General features: G+C 36.5%; 1 protein-coding gene across 4 annotated transcripts in view; it reads left to right on the top strand.

Annotated features, from left to right (window-relative positions):
- LOC115218856 (E3 ubiquitin-protein ligase MARCHF5) overlaps nt 1-18,642 on the top strand; it is a 61,704-nt gene that overhangs the window by 19,535 nt on the left and 23,527 nt on the right. For all 4 annotated transcript variants that reach the window (XM_036508953.1, XM_029788805.2, XM_029788804.2 and 1 more), the window contains one exon: nt 7,156-7,358. In XM_036508953.1, coding sequence (XP_036364846.1) covers nt 7,156-7,358 — 203 coding nt within the window. The remainder of the gene's footprint in view (nt 1-7,155; nt 7,359-18,642) is intronic.

Raw genomic sequence — 18,642 nt, 5'->3', positions numbered from 1 at the left:
TCACCCTTTAGCATTCAGATTACTCTATCAAATATAATGCTTATTTTATTTACATTATTTTGATTAAATCAGCATTATTTCATTGAGATTTCAATGATGTGATTGTTTGTGTAAAATGACATTACAGGACAGCTGTGGGAGGCCAAATCTGGCTGGTTTTAACATAAAACAGGTAGAATATTTTGGCTGGATAGGGCCAGTTTAAATGCTAATGTGTTAAATTTCACTTAGAAGGCTTTAGTCAACCCTAAAATTAAGGCAGAAGATCCATGCCCAAGGTGCTGTGCTGTGGAGTCAAACTCAAAACAAATTTCACAACTATATCTGGATCATGCTAATATGGCAGAGGTTAGGATTCAACAGTATTCTTATAGTATTACACTTCAACCAGACTTTAGTATCATATTACAGTGGAGTGGAAGGTTCTGCTGTTACAATATAACTGGCAGTATAGTGCTTATAGTTTAGTGAAACTTGTAGTGCTACTCCAATATAGTGTAGTGGTGCCATGTGTAGCATAGTAAAACCACAACACATGGTAGATATAATATAGTGATACTATAGTGTGAGTTAGTGGACAATTGCACCTCACCATAGTTATGGTTTGATGTCACAAAACTTTTTTGCAGCAGATATTGTGATACCACATAGCAGTTGTGAGTTTAATGTAGTGGTGCCATGACTATTGTAGGGATAGTGTAATGGTACATCATTGATACAATTATAGTAGTGTAGCAATATCACATAACAATTGTAGGTGTAATGGTATTATGGTATAATTGGAGATAGTGGTACTGTGGTATGGTTTATAAAGAAATAGTACTAAAGTAGTACTAATCTAGAGATGAATAAATGTGGTTGTACTAAGGTGTAGTGAGGAGTGTTTTATGGTGGTACAATAGCACATTCAGAATATTGAATGGTAGTAAATTTAGGTGTTGTGGTGCTATGGTACAGTTAGGGGTGTTGCATTGTGGTGTGATACAGCTGGGAGTCGTTGTTTTGTGGTATTACTGTGTAATAAATTATTCAAACGAGAGTAGAGCAATACTTGTGGTCTTTGCAGGTCTTTCCAGACTGGTGAGATTGAGGTTCAGACTATAATCTTTAAATCAGTAATAGTAGGAAAACTGAGGAAAACCACACAGGATATTCAAAAAAGCTGCTCTTCTAGGAAGGTGAGATTGAGGTGTTCAGGAGATGACTTACAAATGCCAAAAATTTGAATGAAGGAAATTATCTGTTGCCAAAAGTATGTAAGAAGCTAGTTCAGAAGAGCAGAGGTCATTGTAGTGCCAGACAATGCAGAGAGAAAAAAACAGAGAATCTGTGAACTAGCGGTTAAAGGGTGTTGGTGTTTTGAACCTTTTTGCTAATCAGTTGACTGGCCTTTTGGATGTTAGTATATGAAGCAGTAGTACCACCTCCATCAGTGTAAGGAGTACTCCATTGTGGGTCTTGAGCCTTGTATAAGTTAGCAACTGATTAGAACTAAAGTATTTTCTAGCTTTAAAGAGGAAAGCTAGTCTTTAAGATGTTGTTTTGGCAATGTTAAATATGTGGAATATAACATGAGAAATCATCAGAAATATTGAGGTTTAACACTTGTGGCAACTTTGAGGGTTTTACTTGTATGCTATTCATAACTGGAGAGTGAGATACAAAAATTTCTTTGATAGGTATAGTGACTGGATCTAGGTGCTGTTAAAAACAGATAAGGTTGTCATGTCACTTAATCCTATGTATTTTGTTTATTCAAAGTTCAGCTTGAGTAGGTTTATGATCAAAAGTAATCTATTCATGATCATCCTGTTTTTTTTTTTTTTTAAAGAAGTAGGTTTCAGGCAGGAATGTCTAATAAGTTTTTTTTTAATTTATAAGTGAATTGATGGAGATTTGACTGCTATTTCTAGAAGGTTAAGCAAGCAGATAAATTCTGTCATTGATTTGTGTTGTATGTTCTAGGATTTGTGTGTGTTTTGTATATATATATATATATATACACACACACACACGACATGATGATTCTAGTCTCATATATTCTGAAAAAGACAGTTCAGCAATTTCTTGCCAAACAACCTGCTCAAATAATTTATTTATTGTGATCAAATGTATGTACTGCACATGAGCTCACTCTCCATCAATTCACCATTGCCTGAATAGGTGCATGGTTTGCAATATGTCAGGTGTTGAAGTGATCACAAGTGCACCCCCTAACCACAAGGCTGTGTGCTTTCACACACACACACACACACACATATGTATGTATCTCTCTCTCTCTCTCTCCATATATATACGAATCGGAGGCAGCTGAGGAAGGGGAATTTTCCTTGTGTTGTATGTCTTGTACCCTGATTTTTCGTTGTTTAAAAAAATGTTCGTTTCCATGGTTCTGTTTTTATGTTTTCGTTTCTCATTGTGTTTGACGTTTTTTTGGTGTCCTGTACCTATATATGCATGTATATATATATATATAGATGTAGGTACGTACATATATGTATGTATATATGCATATGTTTTATTTATTATTTTGTTGTAAAAAGCACCATCCGAATCGTGGCCGAAGCCAGTGCCGCCTCGACTGGCTTCCGTGCAGGTGGCACGTAAAATGCACCAATCCGACCGTGGCCGATGCCAGCCTTGCCTGGCACCAGTGCAGGTGGCACGTAAAAAGCACCCACTACACTCACGGAGTGGTTGGCGTTAGGAAGGGCATCCAGCTGTAGAAACATTGCCAGATAAGACCGGAGCCTGGTGCAGCCTTCTGGCTTCCCAGATCCCCGGTCGAACCGTCCAACCCATGCTAGCATGGAGAACGGACGTTAAACGATGATGATGATGATGAGTGTTTGGTGGAGATTTTTCATGTAGTAGGCTGAAACTGGAAGATGGAATTTACTGTTCCAATAAACTGTAGTTCTCTATATATTTAAGTAGTTTCTCATTTGTGTTATCTTTGTTTTGTTGTGTAGATGATTGGTATATAACCTCTGCTGACATGGAAGACACTGTTTTATATACTTCTGTTTATTATGGAAAGATTGGAGCCCAGTTAGGGTTGTATTTGATATTCTGTGGTGCTGATAGTAAGAAACGAAATAGATATTATTTAGTCCTAAGTTAGCCTTGATTGAACAGACCTATGAATTCCAGCAATGTCTTGTCTTCTGTGTATCTAGGATTATATTGTTCTCTTATTTTTAAGATGGTAGGGCGTGATTTGAAGGAGATGTGTATCCCATTTTTAACAGGTTGAATACCTACATAGAAACTCCTTCTTTGGCTTGAACTGCAATAATAGATTTCATTGATGCTAATATGTTTGTTGGAGTGTAGTAGTTGTGTACAGTGTCTGGAACATTGTCAGGTTGTAACTGGATGAGAGGCCAAATCCTTTTATTTCACTAAAAATTCTACAAGTGTTTTGTTTTTCTTTCTTTCTAGCTTTGCAACCTAACAGGTATTAATTATTTTATGATACTGATGCACTGCCCACTGTGCTACAGGGGCTATTTGACAGCCAGCATTTTGTGTTGGTTCTTAGGAGGTGATGAGTATTTTGTGTATGAGTGGATAGCAGGGAGTGGAGTCAAAATCTTTGGTCATGTACATGCTGTACCATGTTACTATCTATGACAATTTCAACTATACTGACTTACTAATGTGCTGGTTGATAAGACATGGTCCTATGTGTCTTTTCTTTTTTAAGATGGTAGGGCGTGATTTGAAGGAGATGTGTATCCCATTTTTAACAGGTTGAATACCTACATAGAAACTCCTTCTTTGGCTTGAACTGCAATAATAGATTTCATTGATGCTAATATGTTTGTTGGAGTGTAGTAGTTGTGTACAGTGTCTGGAACATTGTCAGGTTGTAACTGGATGAGAGGCCAAATCCTTTTGTTATTTCACTAAAAATTCTACAAGTGTTTTGTTTTTCTTTCTTTCTAGCTTTGCAACCTAACAGGTATTAATTATTTTATGATACTGATGCACTGCCCACTGTGCTACAGGGGCTATTTGACAGCCAGCATTTTGTGTTGGTTCTTAAGGAGGTGATGAGTATTTTGTGTATGAGTGGATAGCAGGGAGTGGAGTCAAAATCTTTGGTCATGTACATGCTGTACCATGTTACTATCTATGACAATTTCAACTATACTGACTTACTAATGTGCTGGTTGATAAGACATGGTCCTATGTGTCTTTTCTTTTTTAAGATGGTAGGGTTTGATTTAAGGGAATCTGTCTACTGTTTCTAGCAAGTTGAGCTACCATGTTGAGGCACTCTTACTGGCATTGAAAGTATGATATTATTGATGGCGTAGTGGTATCAAAACATCTTAAAGTTTCCTAATTTAATCTTAGTTCAGTCTGACTAATGTCTTTTTTGGTCAGACCAGTTATAATGTATTGCACAGAACTATGTATCAACATTTATATAATCTAAACATAAACAAGCCAGCAGTGTAGCTGATAATGTTATCATCATTGTTATCTGTTGTCATCAGCTAAGCATTTAAATATTCAACTGAACTATGTTGGTATAGACGGACTTAACATCTAACTACCACCTGTTGAAAGTTGTGAGAAATTGAGACATTAATGTTTCTTCCATCAGTATTGTTAACATGTGAAGCAGTTCTAACTGGGACTAAAAAACTGAATCATGGCTTCACTTTATTAAGAGCAAGCATGAGACAAATTAATCTTCTGCCAATCTCATTTTCAGTAATGAGTCACAACTATGTATGAAGTGAATTGTTGATGTGTTGATAAATATTGTTTTTCGCATACAAGTTTTAGTAAACTAGATGAACTTGTGTAGATGATATTGATGGAGATTATATAGATTTCATTCATTCAGGAATTATCAATAGATTAATTTACGTTGGAAGAAACAGTGAGAGAAACAGATTGACATTGTTTAATTTTGGAGCAGTGTTCATCTTGATAAGATAGTAATTGTATGAAAACAGTTGGATTTGTTGACAGATTTTCTTATCACTTGTAATTAATTGGGTGAAATCAAATGCAAAATTAGATCTCATGATATAATACTTCTGTTCTTAATAAATATGTGTAATAATATTTTAATTTATTAAGACATCTACAGAACAGATGTGGTTGTATTGTAAAGCAGACTCAGTTAACACAGTGATTAAGACTCACAAGGCCTCCAATAGAGCTCATCTTTATGGTTGAAGTTCCTGGTGGTTGTAACCATTAATTGAAGCAAAACAGGCATGATTAGTGGAGAATGTGTTTGATTTTTATGGTTATTTATTTGAAATCATTGACAGTTTAGTACGATGTAGTCTGAGGCTTTATTGTACATGCTACTTTGCAGGGATTGTTGTATATCCCTCATGAAGCAGATGTGTAACGTACAGGTGGTTGGTTGAATAACTGGGTATGATCCACAGATCCAGCACTTCAGATACCAACATACCCTACTTCTGCTTTATTGAGTATTACACTATATGTTTCTGATATACAATAGTTTATTTTATGAGTTGCTGTTAGTTTGTGTGTGAGGAACTACTGGGCACATGATTGATATACTTGAAATATATCTAGTAATATACTAGAGGGTAATTGAGCACAACAAGCTGTTCTTTATTACCTTTAAAAGGGAAAGGTCATATAGAGGGATCCAATTCTGAAAGGAATATGTTGGAACACTTGTCAAACAATACAGAATATGCTGTAATGTAGTGTTTAGCTTGTGTGTTAAACATAGCATCTATTTTGGTCTCCAAATTTTATAGGACATCAGTGCATTGTAGGTTTGGTTGGTGTGAAAAGGTTTTACAAACTCTTTTTACTCTTTTTACTTGTTTCAGTCATTTGACTGCGGCCATGCTGGAGCACCGTCTTTTAGTTGAGCAAATCAACCCCAGGTCTTATTCTTTGTAAGCCTAGTACTTATTCTATCAGTCTCTTTTGCTGAACCACTAAGTAACGGGGAAGTAAACATACCAGCATCGGTGGTCAAGCGATGTTGTGGGGGACAAACACACATACATATATACGACAGGCTTCTTTCAGTTTCCGTCTACCAAATCCACTCACAAGGCTTTTTGGTCGGCCCGAGGCTATAGTAGAAGACACTTTCCCAAGGTGCCACGCAGTGGGACTGAACCCGGAATCGTGTGGTTGGTAAGCAGGCTACTTACCACACAGCCACTCCTGCGCCTATAAAAACTCTTTGGGCTCTTAACTTTCTCATATCAAATTACATTATACAGAAGGTAATTAGCCTTACAAAATGAAGATTGATAGAAAAGCTTGTTGCATATTTGTCTCTTAAGATCTTCACAGATGAAATGAAATTCTACTGTTGAATGCAGAAATGAGTGACATCCCTAAACTATTGCAATACAACTCCCATATGTGCATCACATATTTGTTGACACACACACCTTCAATATATTCTAAGCTACACTTAAAACATGAAGTCTTCTTCCATGCTGTAAATAACTTGAAAACTCCTTTATTCCTGTAATGGTTCATGCCATTTCTTGTTACTATTCTTGATAGTCTCCTTTTATATCAAAATGAAAAGCTAGAATTTTTTTATTGCTAGTCTTCTTTCAAGTTATGATCTGCTTGTTTATTTTTGTCACAAGGCTATTTTGATATATAAGAGCCAGTATGATAATATTAGTAAATGGAATGTATATTTGGTGAGAATACTTTGTGTCTAAGTATGTATATTATTCATGGCTAGATACCAGTGATCCATGTTACTGAATTGTATTTGAAGTTTTGTGTTACTAACTTAACTACTTGTTTCTGAAACATTTATGATTGCAATATCTTGGTTACTATATCAGAATGTCTTTGTAACATTAGAGTGGTAGATGGCATGCTCTCTAATATCGTTATGCTTACACATAATTTTGCACATAATGAATGCAATGTAATGATACATTATGTGCAATGTAATGATACATTGCACATAATGTATCAATGGAAGTTTAATCCATTGATACATTTTCCTCTTGTTGCTGAAAAGAATCTTGCTTCAATGGCTTTGTTTTATTGTTATCTACTGTTTGACATGGGGCTTTTAACCTCTAAAATTTGGAAGCATGTCTTTGCCAGATAATTTAGTGAACAGACCCATTGATTGAACCGGCCTTTCTGTTTCAGACGAACATGTTATATTTGTTATAACACTGACATTCAAGGTCAAAATGGTTGGCTGAAGCCGTGTCGATGCAGTGGATCAACCAAATGGGTTCACAATACTTGTCTTCAGCGTTGGATTGATGGTCAGCAACTGGAAGATTTGTCAACCAAAGTACGCTGTCCACAGTGCAATACAGAATTTACCATTGTTTATCCAAGTCCAGGTAATGACTGTGTTTCATCTCTTATTGATGTTCTTTTGAAGTATTTTTTCCTTTTCAAGGATTTTTAAATAAATCTTTTGTGTAAATACCTATCAAGAATGAAGCAGTATTAACTTATTTAATGCATGTAGTATTAGAAAATTAACTAGGAACATACATACATATAAATGATAGGTAAGAAGACATAAGTTATAAGTACATACAATGAATGCTCAGGCCAAACCAAGTGCCTAAATTCCAACTTTAAGTGCAGGGATGCAGGATTCACGTAAATAAGAGTTGGCTATAGGCAATATATCAATCAAGCTGATGTATGTATAATAGAACTAAAATATGAACAGGCAGTCTCAATATGTCAAGTTAATTTATAACATATTGAGAGGAGATATATAAAAATATTGGCATTTCTTCTTCTGATAGGACGAATTGCGGACACATTTTGTGCTGCAGACAGTATGCACAAATTTGCAGCTATCCTAGAAACAGCTGTAAAACACTACATATTTCCTTTCCATCAGTTGCAAGTTTTTCACCGATAATACCATAGTTTTTACTTACCTATCTAAATGAAATCTTTTCTACTCTGGCACAAGACCTGAAATTTTTGGGGAGGGGGCCAGTATATATATATATAAATTTAATGCACAATATATGGATTTATCAAATCAGGTGGTACTCACAAAAAAGCTCCTTTAGTGGCCCATGCTACAATCCACATAGTAAACCAATACATACGAGTGTAATATGTAGTCCTATGCAATTGAAATCTAGTAAATCCAGTCGGTGATGATGATTTCATTAGGAGTATATAGAATATAAAGAAAGTCAGGAGGTATGAAATGAATATATTTATTTCACCAGTTGATATCCATAGGATGATGGACTTTATGCTTCCAACATCATGCAAAAGTTATTTTTGTGTCGAATAAATTATTTTACATTTATTTTTCAACTCCAGTATACACATACAAAAATGTTATCTTTGAAATATTAATGTATGGAAGAGTATGATTAATGATGTTGGCTGCGAAATGGTCGTAATCTTGTGGATATAAATTAGTGAAATGTATTTATCTCATACCTCCTGACTTTCTTTATTTTCTTTAGATTCAATGTATATTGAGTCATCCCATAAATAATGCAGTTTTTTTTATATTTCTCTTATTCTCCAAAATTAAGGTAAACAAACTTTTTTTAAAATCTAAAATATACTCTCCATCTAAAGATTTCTGAATCAAAACAACTGTTAGAGATGTTGTTATATTTTATAATTAATAGATAATTTTATTAATTACCTCTCCATTTTCTCCTTATTCTTTAAATATGTAAACACGTGAACCACGGTTTATGTGGTTACCTTATAGCTGAACTTTCTGTAGATTGGTAACTAAACAGTATTTTCATTGAATTTATGATCTCTTAATGAGATTTATTACCTTAACTTGATTATATATATATGTGTGTACATATGTATATATCTATAACTATAAAAGAGAGTTTGTATGTGTGTGTGTGTGACTATGTTCCTTATGCATTCCAAACTGAGTTGCTGATTTTGGCGTAAGGGGTGTCAAAAGATTCGGTAAGCTTTTGGCTACCAACTAAGCTATATTTTCATTCACATATTTGCATTACAAAAATTTAACATTTTTCTTTTAGTCACCTATCATAAACGACATTTTATATCACCACCACAATGACGATGACATCACATTTTCTATATGAGTGTGTTTGCATGTTTGTTACCTACATTAGGCTGATGACTGACAAGTATATGTGTGTGATGGTGTATGTGTTTGTATACATACATTTTTGTGACAACTGACACACACACACATCCAAAGACAAAGACAGACACACAAGGATAGAGATAGGCTTCAGGTGTGCATTAATGTTCGTGTGTGTGTGTGCATGTGTGTGTCTTAGTTTACGTATATAATGCTCCTCACTAACAGTGAAATGCGCCGATATTGAAAGTTACTTGCAGCCTGGACTTCAAACAAACAACAACGTTTAATTTCAAGTACTACTAACAATGAAGATTTGGCTGATTTAACGCCACTCACAATACTTGATTACTGTCAATATCTGAAAAAAAAAATATTCTGGTTATTATAACAAATTCAGAAACTTGGCAAAGTAGAAAGCCTCAGCAGCTTTTTAATATAATTACAGAAATGTTATTCCACTCCTAACCAGTTTCAAGATAATGTTTTTTTAACAGTCCTTCTATTCTTCATCACTGTGAGTATCAACATCGTACAACCTTTTTACTGTGTTACTCAGTATTTATTCTACAGCCTATAATGTTACATGGTTCAAAAACAGCATCTCTCTTTTTATACGCTTGGTTCAGCGTTTGTTTCAAAATTGTAAAATAAATTATTTTTGTATGAGAATTTTAATTATGCCTTCTGAATTTTCTTGGACTTTCACTTTCTCCACTGTGATATTCATTTAGTTGTGAATTTTATAACATTTAGTGCATGTTCCAAATAAATGTTGAATTTCTGTACTTTCTTAATTTGGTGATGAATACTAACGTTCGCTAAATTGATGACTTTCCCTTTTTTTATAGCATAACTATGCTAGAGAAAGTATGTTTTGCACCTATATCAGTTACATTTTGTTTTGCTGGTGCTGTTTTCAATATTATCAATTCTATGAGTGTGTGTGTTTGTGTTTCTGCATTCGTTACATCTATAGTAAACTATAGTAAAGAACATTTTACACTTTTAATGAGCCCACATTTAATGAAGTAGCCATTCTTATGGTTGGTGATCCCATTGAGAATCATGATGTTCTCATTTGTATTCAAGATAACAACCTTGAACGTGTTTCACAGACTCATCCCTCTCATGATGTTCTCCAGTTTAATCTTATTCTGTGGAATGGACAAGATGGGTATTTCAATATTCCTCGGATTGAACCTGCAACAAGATAGCCAATTACAAACAAAAGGGTGTCATCAAATGACTTCTATTCTTACCAATTGATGTTAAGACCAGAACAATCAAATCCTTTCTACTATAGGCACAAGCCCTGAAATTTCGGGAGAGGGGACCAGTTGATTACATTGACCCCAATATCTCACTGGTACTTAATTTATCGACCCTGAAAAGATGAAAGGCAAAGTTGACCCCGATGGCATTTGAATTCAGAACGTAAACATAGGTGAAATACCACTCAAGCATTTTGCCCAGCATGCTAACGCTTCTGCCAACTCACCGCCTTCCAGAACAATCAATCAATTGCACATGTCAAATAAACTTTCATTTGCATATTTTCTACGTTATCTCAATAACCAGCTATAGTTATTTCAAATACACTTCTCTACAACGACCAGGTTTTATTACAAAATGAAAATAGTTTCACACTTTCAATTTGAACCAAAATTACAAAGTGTTGCATTACAAGAGTGATGATGTGGGAATAATGAAAGTAATGTTCCTCTGAATTAGTCACATATGTATTATAATAAAGAAAGCTGCTTATTATCCATCTACCAAATAAACTGTTTTTTTGACTCAACAACTCTTTTTTACAATTAAAATAACCTTGGCAACTAGGTTGGGTTGCACAATTTTGAGGTAATTTTCAGACAATATTTTGGTTTGCTTTTAATGTATCACTTTTGTCCGATGTTTCACACATGCATAGAATTTTACTCAGACAAGCATTTATGAAAATGTACACAAATAACCCAAAAAATTGCATTAAAAGACAGCCATTTTTCTATATGTTATAAGGAAGTACAGTCTCATTCTTTCTCACACACAAAAAAGATGTATGCATATGTATTTATGAGCGAAGGTAAAGAATACGTAAGCCCGGTGTTTAGGATTAGGGTTATGCCGAAAACAGGTGGTGTGCGTATTCTTTACCTCTGCCTATTTATGTATGTGTATATGAAAGATAATGTGTGTATGTGAGAGAGAGCGAGTGCCACTTGGACATACATACAAAAAATTTCATACATCACAACACACACCTTCACTCACTCATTCTCTCTCTCTCTCTCTCTGTCTATCTCTCATACATGTACATTCTTACACTTTCTTCTCTTTTACTTTCTCCTATTACTTCAAAGCAAATGTCACCTTTTCACTTTATCCTCTCTTTCAGTTTCTGCTCTCTTCAAAGCATACAGAAATTAAAACAATTTTACGAAAATTAACAATCATATGATCCATATATGTTGAGTTGACAACTTTGCTTCTTCAAATGGAAGAATGTCATAAAATAACTTCCTTTGACACACACACACATGCATACACACACTCTAGGTAAAACTATTGTGCGACTTATGTTAATTCTTCCAGTGTGCACATGCAAATTTACAGCCCAAACCCAAATGAAATGATCTTTTTCTGTTATGTAATTTGTATTTGTGACGAGCATATTTAAAAACCTGATCTTCGATATAAACTTAAAAGGAAGTTTTCTGAGATATCCTGTCCTTTACCTCTTCTTTCTAGCATGTCCAAGGTGACATTTCCTCCCCGCCCTTATTTTTTTTCCTAAATTTCTTTCAATTCCTATATTTGCGATACAGGAGATTAGGATTTCACCCACAAAACGTCTCTCCACACCAAATTAATTTTTTACTGTTTTCAATTTTTTGTTCTTGGCAATCCATGGAGAAAAAACAGTGCGAATCTTTTAAGAATTTTGCCCTTCACCTCACCACTTTCAAAAAGCTACACACTCCCAATGTTTCACTTTTAGCTTTTTGGAAAGCAGGGAAGTTTCTTCAGAAATAATGTCCCTTTACCTGTTGTTTCTAGCATGTTGGGTTTTCTAGTGGTGGTCAGGTATTTTTTAAGTCTACTATTTCAGTAGAATTCTACGCATGCGGGAAACATTAGCCAAAAGTGAAAGATAGGGAGATTTTAGCATTTTGAAAGCCAGAAGGTGATGTGTGGGCAAGGTAGAGGAAGGAGCATTGAGTGTTTCTTTAAGAAAAATTAAACTATAAAAAAATGTATATGTGTGTGTGTGTATATATATATATATATATGTGACACTTGTGAAGACCTGTTGAGGCAAGTGAAAATCAAACCAAATCAAAATAGATGAACATCAATGGAATTTGTATCTTTGTGGTTCCAGTACCGGTGGCACACAAGAAAACCATCCGATCGTGGCCGTTCGCCAGCCACATCTGGCACCTGTGTCGGTGGCACATAAAGACACCATCCGAAGACCCGGCGACGTAGACAGTCCACCTGTGCATACCTTCCTTCTTGTGACACTTGTGAAGACCTGTTGAGCAAGTGACACTTGTGAAGACCTGTTGAGGCAAGTGAAAATCAAATCAATCAAAACAATCAAAATAGATGAACATAAATGGAATTTGTATCTTTGTGGTACCAGTGCCGGTGGCACACAAGAAAATCATCCGAACGTGGCCGTAGCCAGTACCGCATAGACTGGCCTCCGTGCTTTGGGACGTAACAAACACCATCCGATCGTGGCCGTCCGCCAGCCTCATCTGGCACCTGTGTCGGTGGCACATAAAACACCATCCAAGCGTGGCCGTCTGCCAGCCTCGTCTGGCACCTGCCAGCCTCATCTGGCACCTGTGTCGGTGGCACATAAAAACACCATCCGAGCGTGGCCGTCTGCCAGCCTCGTCTGGCACCTGTGTCGGTGCACATAAAAACACCATCCGAGGGTGGCCGTTCGCCAGCCTCGTCTGGCACCTGTGTCGGTGGCACATAAAATCACCCACTACACTCTCGGAGTGGTTGGCGTTAGGAAGGGCATCCAGCTGTAGAAACACTGCCAGATCTGACTGGCCTGGTGCAGCCTTCGGGCTCCCCAGACCCCAGTTGAACCGTCCAACCCATGCTAGCATGGAAAACGGACGCTAAATGATGATGATGATGATGATGATGATATATATATATATATATATATATATGGATTTGTTTTGGAATCATTTATAATAGAATTAGGTATATTTACTGTTTGTATGTTACTATTGTTATTAGATTGTGGTATTGGATTAGCTAAAGCATATTGCATATTTTGAGATGTATAATTATTGGAATTTTGCTGAAATTTTGTTACTGTTCTAGTATTGCTATGTATTCTCGTAATGTTATCTATTGAACTTGTATTATGTTGAGTATTATTGGGTGTTCTAGAACTATTGTATATTTCATTACTAGTATTATTGTTGTTATTATTTCTTAAACTATTTTTATAGTTATTAAGTTTTCGTTTATTAGAGCTGGCGATAATTGATCCTATGTTTGGCAGTGTTGAAAAAGATATTTTAATTGTTGATCTGTTAAATATATGGTTATACTTATGATTATTAGGAAAGCTATTTTTGATTACGTTTAGAAATTTTTTTGCTAATCCTTTAACATTTATTGAAAATGGTGTTGTGTACTAAATAATTTCCCTATTTCCACTCTTACTAGTTAATTTATAGTTATATACTGATTTTGGAATTTGCATAGTATTTCCTCAGTGTTTTTTGTTATTAGTATATTTGGTTCTATGCCTATTATAATATTTTCTGTTTTTTGTCATGTTTTACAGTTTTTTCATGACTTTTGTATTGATTGAATATTATTGTTAGAAGTAAAGTTAGTTGTATTTCTTATTATGTGTAGTTTGGTTTAATTCCATTTGTGCTAAATAAATCTTAAGTTTTGTATCTTATATATTTAATATTTTGTTTAAATCCACTTGCAGCTAAAGCTTGATTATAATAGTTTACATGATTATTGAATATTTCTTCATTATAGGATAGATCTGAGATTCTAATCGACATACTGTTTACAATGCTATTAAGTAATGATATATCATGGTTAGAATGAATGTTTATATAATTGAGGTATTCATTAGGTTTATGGAAAGGAGAATAAGTTGAGGTATTGAGGACCAGAGTTACATCTAAAAAATTTGCTTTACAATAGCTTTCTTCAAAGGTAATAGATAAACAAAACTTTTTATAAAATTATGGAGTTCTTTGGATCGGCCGTTATATACCAGGAAAGTGTCATCTCTATATAATCTTCCGTTGAGAGAAGGTCTTATGTACCAGATATAAGCCTACTAAGTCTGTAATTTGTGCAGAATCAGAAGATCCCATGGTCATATCAAATAAATTATTATTTGCATTGCGGCACCATAATTTGTCATTAAATTTGGCAAGTGTTTTTGGAGCTTCAAAAGTCTATATATGGTGATCCCACACCATGAAGGACTTCTTGCCCTCAAACATTTCCTAGACCTTTGACGCAAGCCCCAACCTGGCATGTCCACACTATTCCGTCGGCAGGCTCTGCAGTGACAACCATGACTTTGAGACTCAGTCTCAACTCCTGGCTTGCCACTTAATCCTTCATAGATATCCTCTCACCACTATCCACACTGCCCTTGCCAGAGCATGTTCCATGGACTGTGCCTTTGCTCTCTCTCTCTGCACCCACCCTGCTGTTACTCCTCACCATTCTCCGAGCCTTCCAGCAACTCCAGTGTGACCCCTCCACTTTGCACATCTTCCCCAACCTACCCCTTCCCTCCTTCAAACGAGCTCACAACATACATGACATGGTCTACAGTTTCTTCCCTAACCCCACCCCCAACCTGGCTCGTTCCCCTGCTTTCGCCCACACTGCTGCACTTGCCCCTACCTCTCCAATACCATCATCCTCACAGGCACCCATCATCGTCCCTATCATATCACTGACTCCTTTACCTGCACTTCTAGCAATGTCATTTACTGCATCTGCTGCTCTTTCAGTCCTCTGTATGTCGGTAAAACGGAACACTGCTTGGCTGACTGGTTTGCGGAGGACTTCTGAGACATTAGACTTGGGAATGACACCCGGTCTCATGCCATTTTCACTCTACTGGTCATTCATTACAACACCTGTCTGTGTTTGGATTGTCTTTGCACAGGGGCCATCCAGACTCCCGTCTTCGCCATGAACAGGAATTAATCCTCTCTCTTTGCTCATTTGCATCACATGGGCTCAACTCCCCTCCCCTCTTCATCTTACTCCCCTTGTCTTCTCTCATCTGGCACCTACTTCCTCTCTTCACTCCTACCCACCTTCTCCTTTCATTGATGCCCCTTCCATCCACACCCCAACCCTACACATCCCACTTCCACATGCCCCACCCCCACTCCCACATCCCACCCCCAACACAACCACAGCACATCACCCTGCACACACTATCACTGACCACTTCCCAGCACCCACACAATACAGATGCACACACACATCCACACATCAAAGTTACCAGCTCCTGTCCACAAACACACACACTTTCTTATACACACACGCACGCACCTTCGTTTTGGGATCACCAATACTTAATTATCTCCACTTCTTCCAAGCTCTCTGTCTGACTACTTTAGTCCAACCAGTCACTATAATTGATTGCTAACTCCAAAAGTTTTTTTATTCTCTCTCTGTTTATTTCCTCATGTTCCTTTCGGTTGAAGAGCATAGGCTCAAAATGTGAAAGACTTTCTCACCTTCCCAAATGTCAAACTAATACACCTGTCATCATCTTTTGTTTTTCTGTAAATTTCAACTATATGTATATATGTGTGTGTAACATTTGGTATATTTATAAACTGGGCAAATTTTCGCGATTTCTCTGCAGACTGAAAATATGATGAACAACCTTAAGCAATTTTTTGAACTCTATTGAGTTCTCATATGCGTCTACATCATTCTGACACATGGAGAAAGGTGTTCACCTCCATTTTGGAAAACAGTCTTGTCTTGTTCATGGGATTTCTCATAAATGTTTCATTGTTTTGTTTATGTGAATTTACGAGAAATCTTGTGAACAAAACAAGACTGTTTTCCAAAATGGATGCAAAAGCCTTTATGTGATCAGCTTGGAAAATTTTTAAGATACTAGGATATTTTCCTGCTCTTCTTAACATGAAACCAATGGTAGCCTTAATTCACAAATAAAGAATATGTATATATATATATATATATATATATATAGTTGTGATACCTGTGCTGGTGGCACATAAAAAGCACCATCTAAACGTGGCCAATGCCAGCGCTGCCTTGACTGGCTTCTGTACCGGTGGCATGTAAAAAGGAACCATCCGAACGTGGCCGTTGCCAGCGCCGTCTTGACTGGCTCCGTGCCGGTGGCACGTTAAAAGCACCAACTAATCATGGCAGCTGCCAGACTCCCCTGGCTCCTGTGCCAGTGGCATGTAAAAAGCACCCACTACACTCACGGAGTGGTTGGCGTTAGGAAGGGCATCCAGCTGTAGAAACACTGCCAGATCAGACTGGAGCTGGTGCAGCCTCCTGGCTTTCCAGACCCCGGTCGAACCGTCCAACCCGTGCTAGCACGGAAAACGGACGTTAAACGATGATGATGATGATATATATACTTTATTTAAAAGCAGCAGAAATATAACAAAAGCTGTTACTCAGAGTTTCCCATTCGTTGGACAGTTATGTGGTTACTCTGGTATATATATATATATATATTTATTTATATATATATATATATATATATATACACACACACACACATACATACTATTCCTTTGATAGAAGGCACTTTACTTGCTTTACGTTCAGTGGAACCTAAAGGCTTACAGGAATAGTTGGGACAATGAAAGAAATGTTTCATGGCCAGATTGCCATATTGCACTCCATATACATGTGATAATATTGCTTCCAATGAAGTGGTATTATTTAAATTTGTAGATGCACTCAGTCAGCTGACTTCCTATTTTTCATGGATCAGAGCTGAGAATGGAACTACAAAGTGGCAATAACATTACTCATCCACACACACACACACACAATCATTCACTTCTGTCTTTCACATGCTAAATTATGACCCTTACTCTTCACTAAGTGATAATATATATATATATATATATAAAAACACACGCACACACACAGTAGCAGCTGTAGCGCTATCCTCCACTTCTAGTTTCTTCCTATATACATCATCCGCAACACCGTCCTCCACTCCGCCTCTCCTTCCATATACATCAGCAGCAGTAGCAGCCCTATCCTCCACTTTCCCCCTCTTCCCTTCGTATATAATCATCATGAGCAGCAACACCATTATCTTCCACTCCCACTTCTTCCCTTTGTATACATCAGCAGAAGAGCCATCCTGTGCTAGCTGCATAAATTAACCAACATGTCAAAATATTAATACAGCCTCCTTCTCCTCCCACTGTCATCACAGTGTTGCTAACAAGAATATCGATCAAACTTCATCAGCTGCTGGTAGCTATGATATGGGCAGATGGGTGACACACACACAAACACACACACACATACATGCACCAGCACATGCCAATAGTCAGCCGACCTGCTTGAATGAGTCAGTGGAAGTGTGTGTGTATGTGCGTGTTTACATGTGCACGCGTATAATAAATATACACAAATGCAAAACCTTTCTCTCTCTCTCTCTCTCTCTCACACAAACACACGAACACACACACACACACACACACACTCTGAATAATAATAATAATCTGCTGATGATGATTAATGGTTTACATTGGTTAAAATCAGTTGTGCAATAGAAGTTTACGAAAATGCAATTTATGAAGTGAAATTTTAAGGTTGCAGCTCCTTTTGCCAGTGAATGTTGTAAATTATGGCTGGGAAGAAATGAAGGCCGAAAGACTGCTGATAAGGTCACAAAACAGCAACGAAGAGATAAAAGAGATTAAATTAAATGATTAAATAAAAGAAATGTAGAGTACATAATTATTTATGTAAATATGCACGCACACACAGACACACACATATATACAGATATATAGCCATGTTATGTACACTTAAATACAAAATATAGATGAGGAAAGAGGTGGAGAGGGTAAACATTAAAAAGATAGAAAAGTCATAGGATTCAACTGGTGAAAGAAAGAAAAAAAAAAAACATCCATTCCTGCAAAGGGAAAGGAGTTAGCAGGATTGGATATGAAACCCAAGTGATATATAGCTAAGTCTATAAAAGCACGTTAGGTTGCTATGAAGAAATAATGGAGGGGGTTGTTAAAAAAGTAGGGACAGATAATAAAGAACGTAAGCATTCATTGATACTGATAGATAGCGGCTTTTCAAGGATAAAGCTGATGTGTTTCTATTTATGTCTGTAGGTGTGAAAGGATGTGCCGGTACACTGAAATAGTCTGTTGAATTGAACTGAGATACCATGAATTTTCTGACTCTTTCCACACTTTTCTGGACATTGGCATGATGTTTGTGGAAGCAGTCCTCTATTTCCATTTAATTTTGCTTTATGT

The sequence above is a fragment of the Octopus sinensis genome, linkage group LG14 (assembly GCF_006345805.1).
Source record: "Octopus sinensis linkage group LG14, ASM634580v1, whole genome shotgun sequence".
Classification (NCBI taxonomy): domain Eukaryota; kingdom Metazoa; phylum Mollusca; class Cephalopoda; order Octopoda; family Octopodidae; genus Octopus; species Octopus sinensis.
The sequence above is the reverse complement of the archived record's forward strand: the minus strand, read 5'-3'. Positions and strand labels throughout refer to the sequence as shown.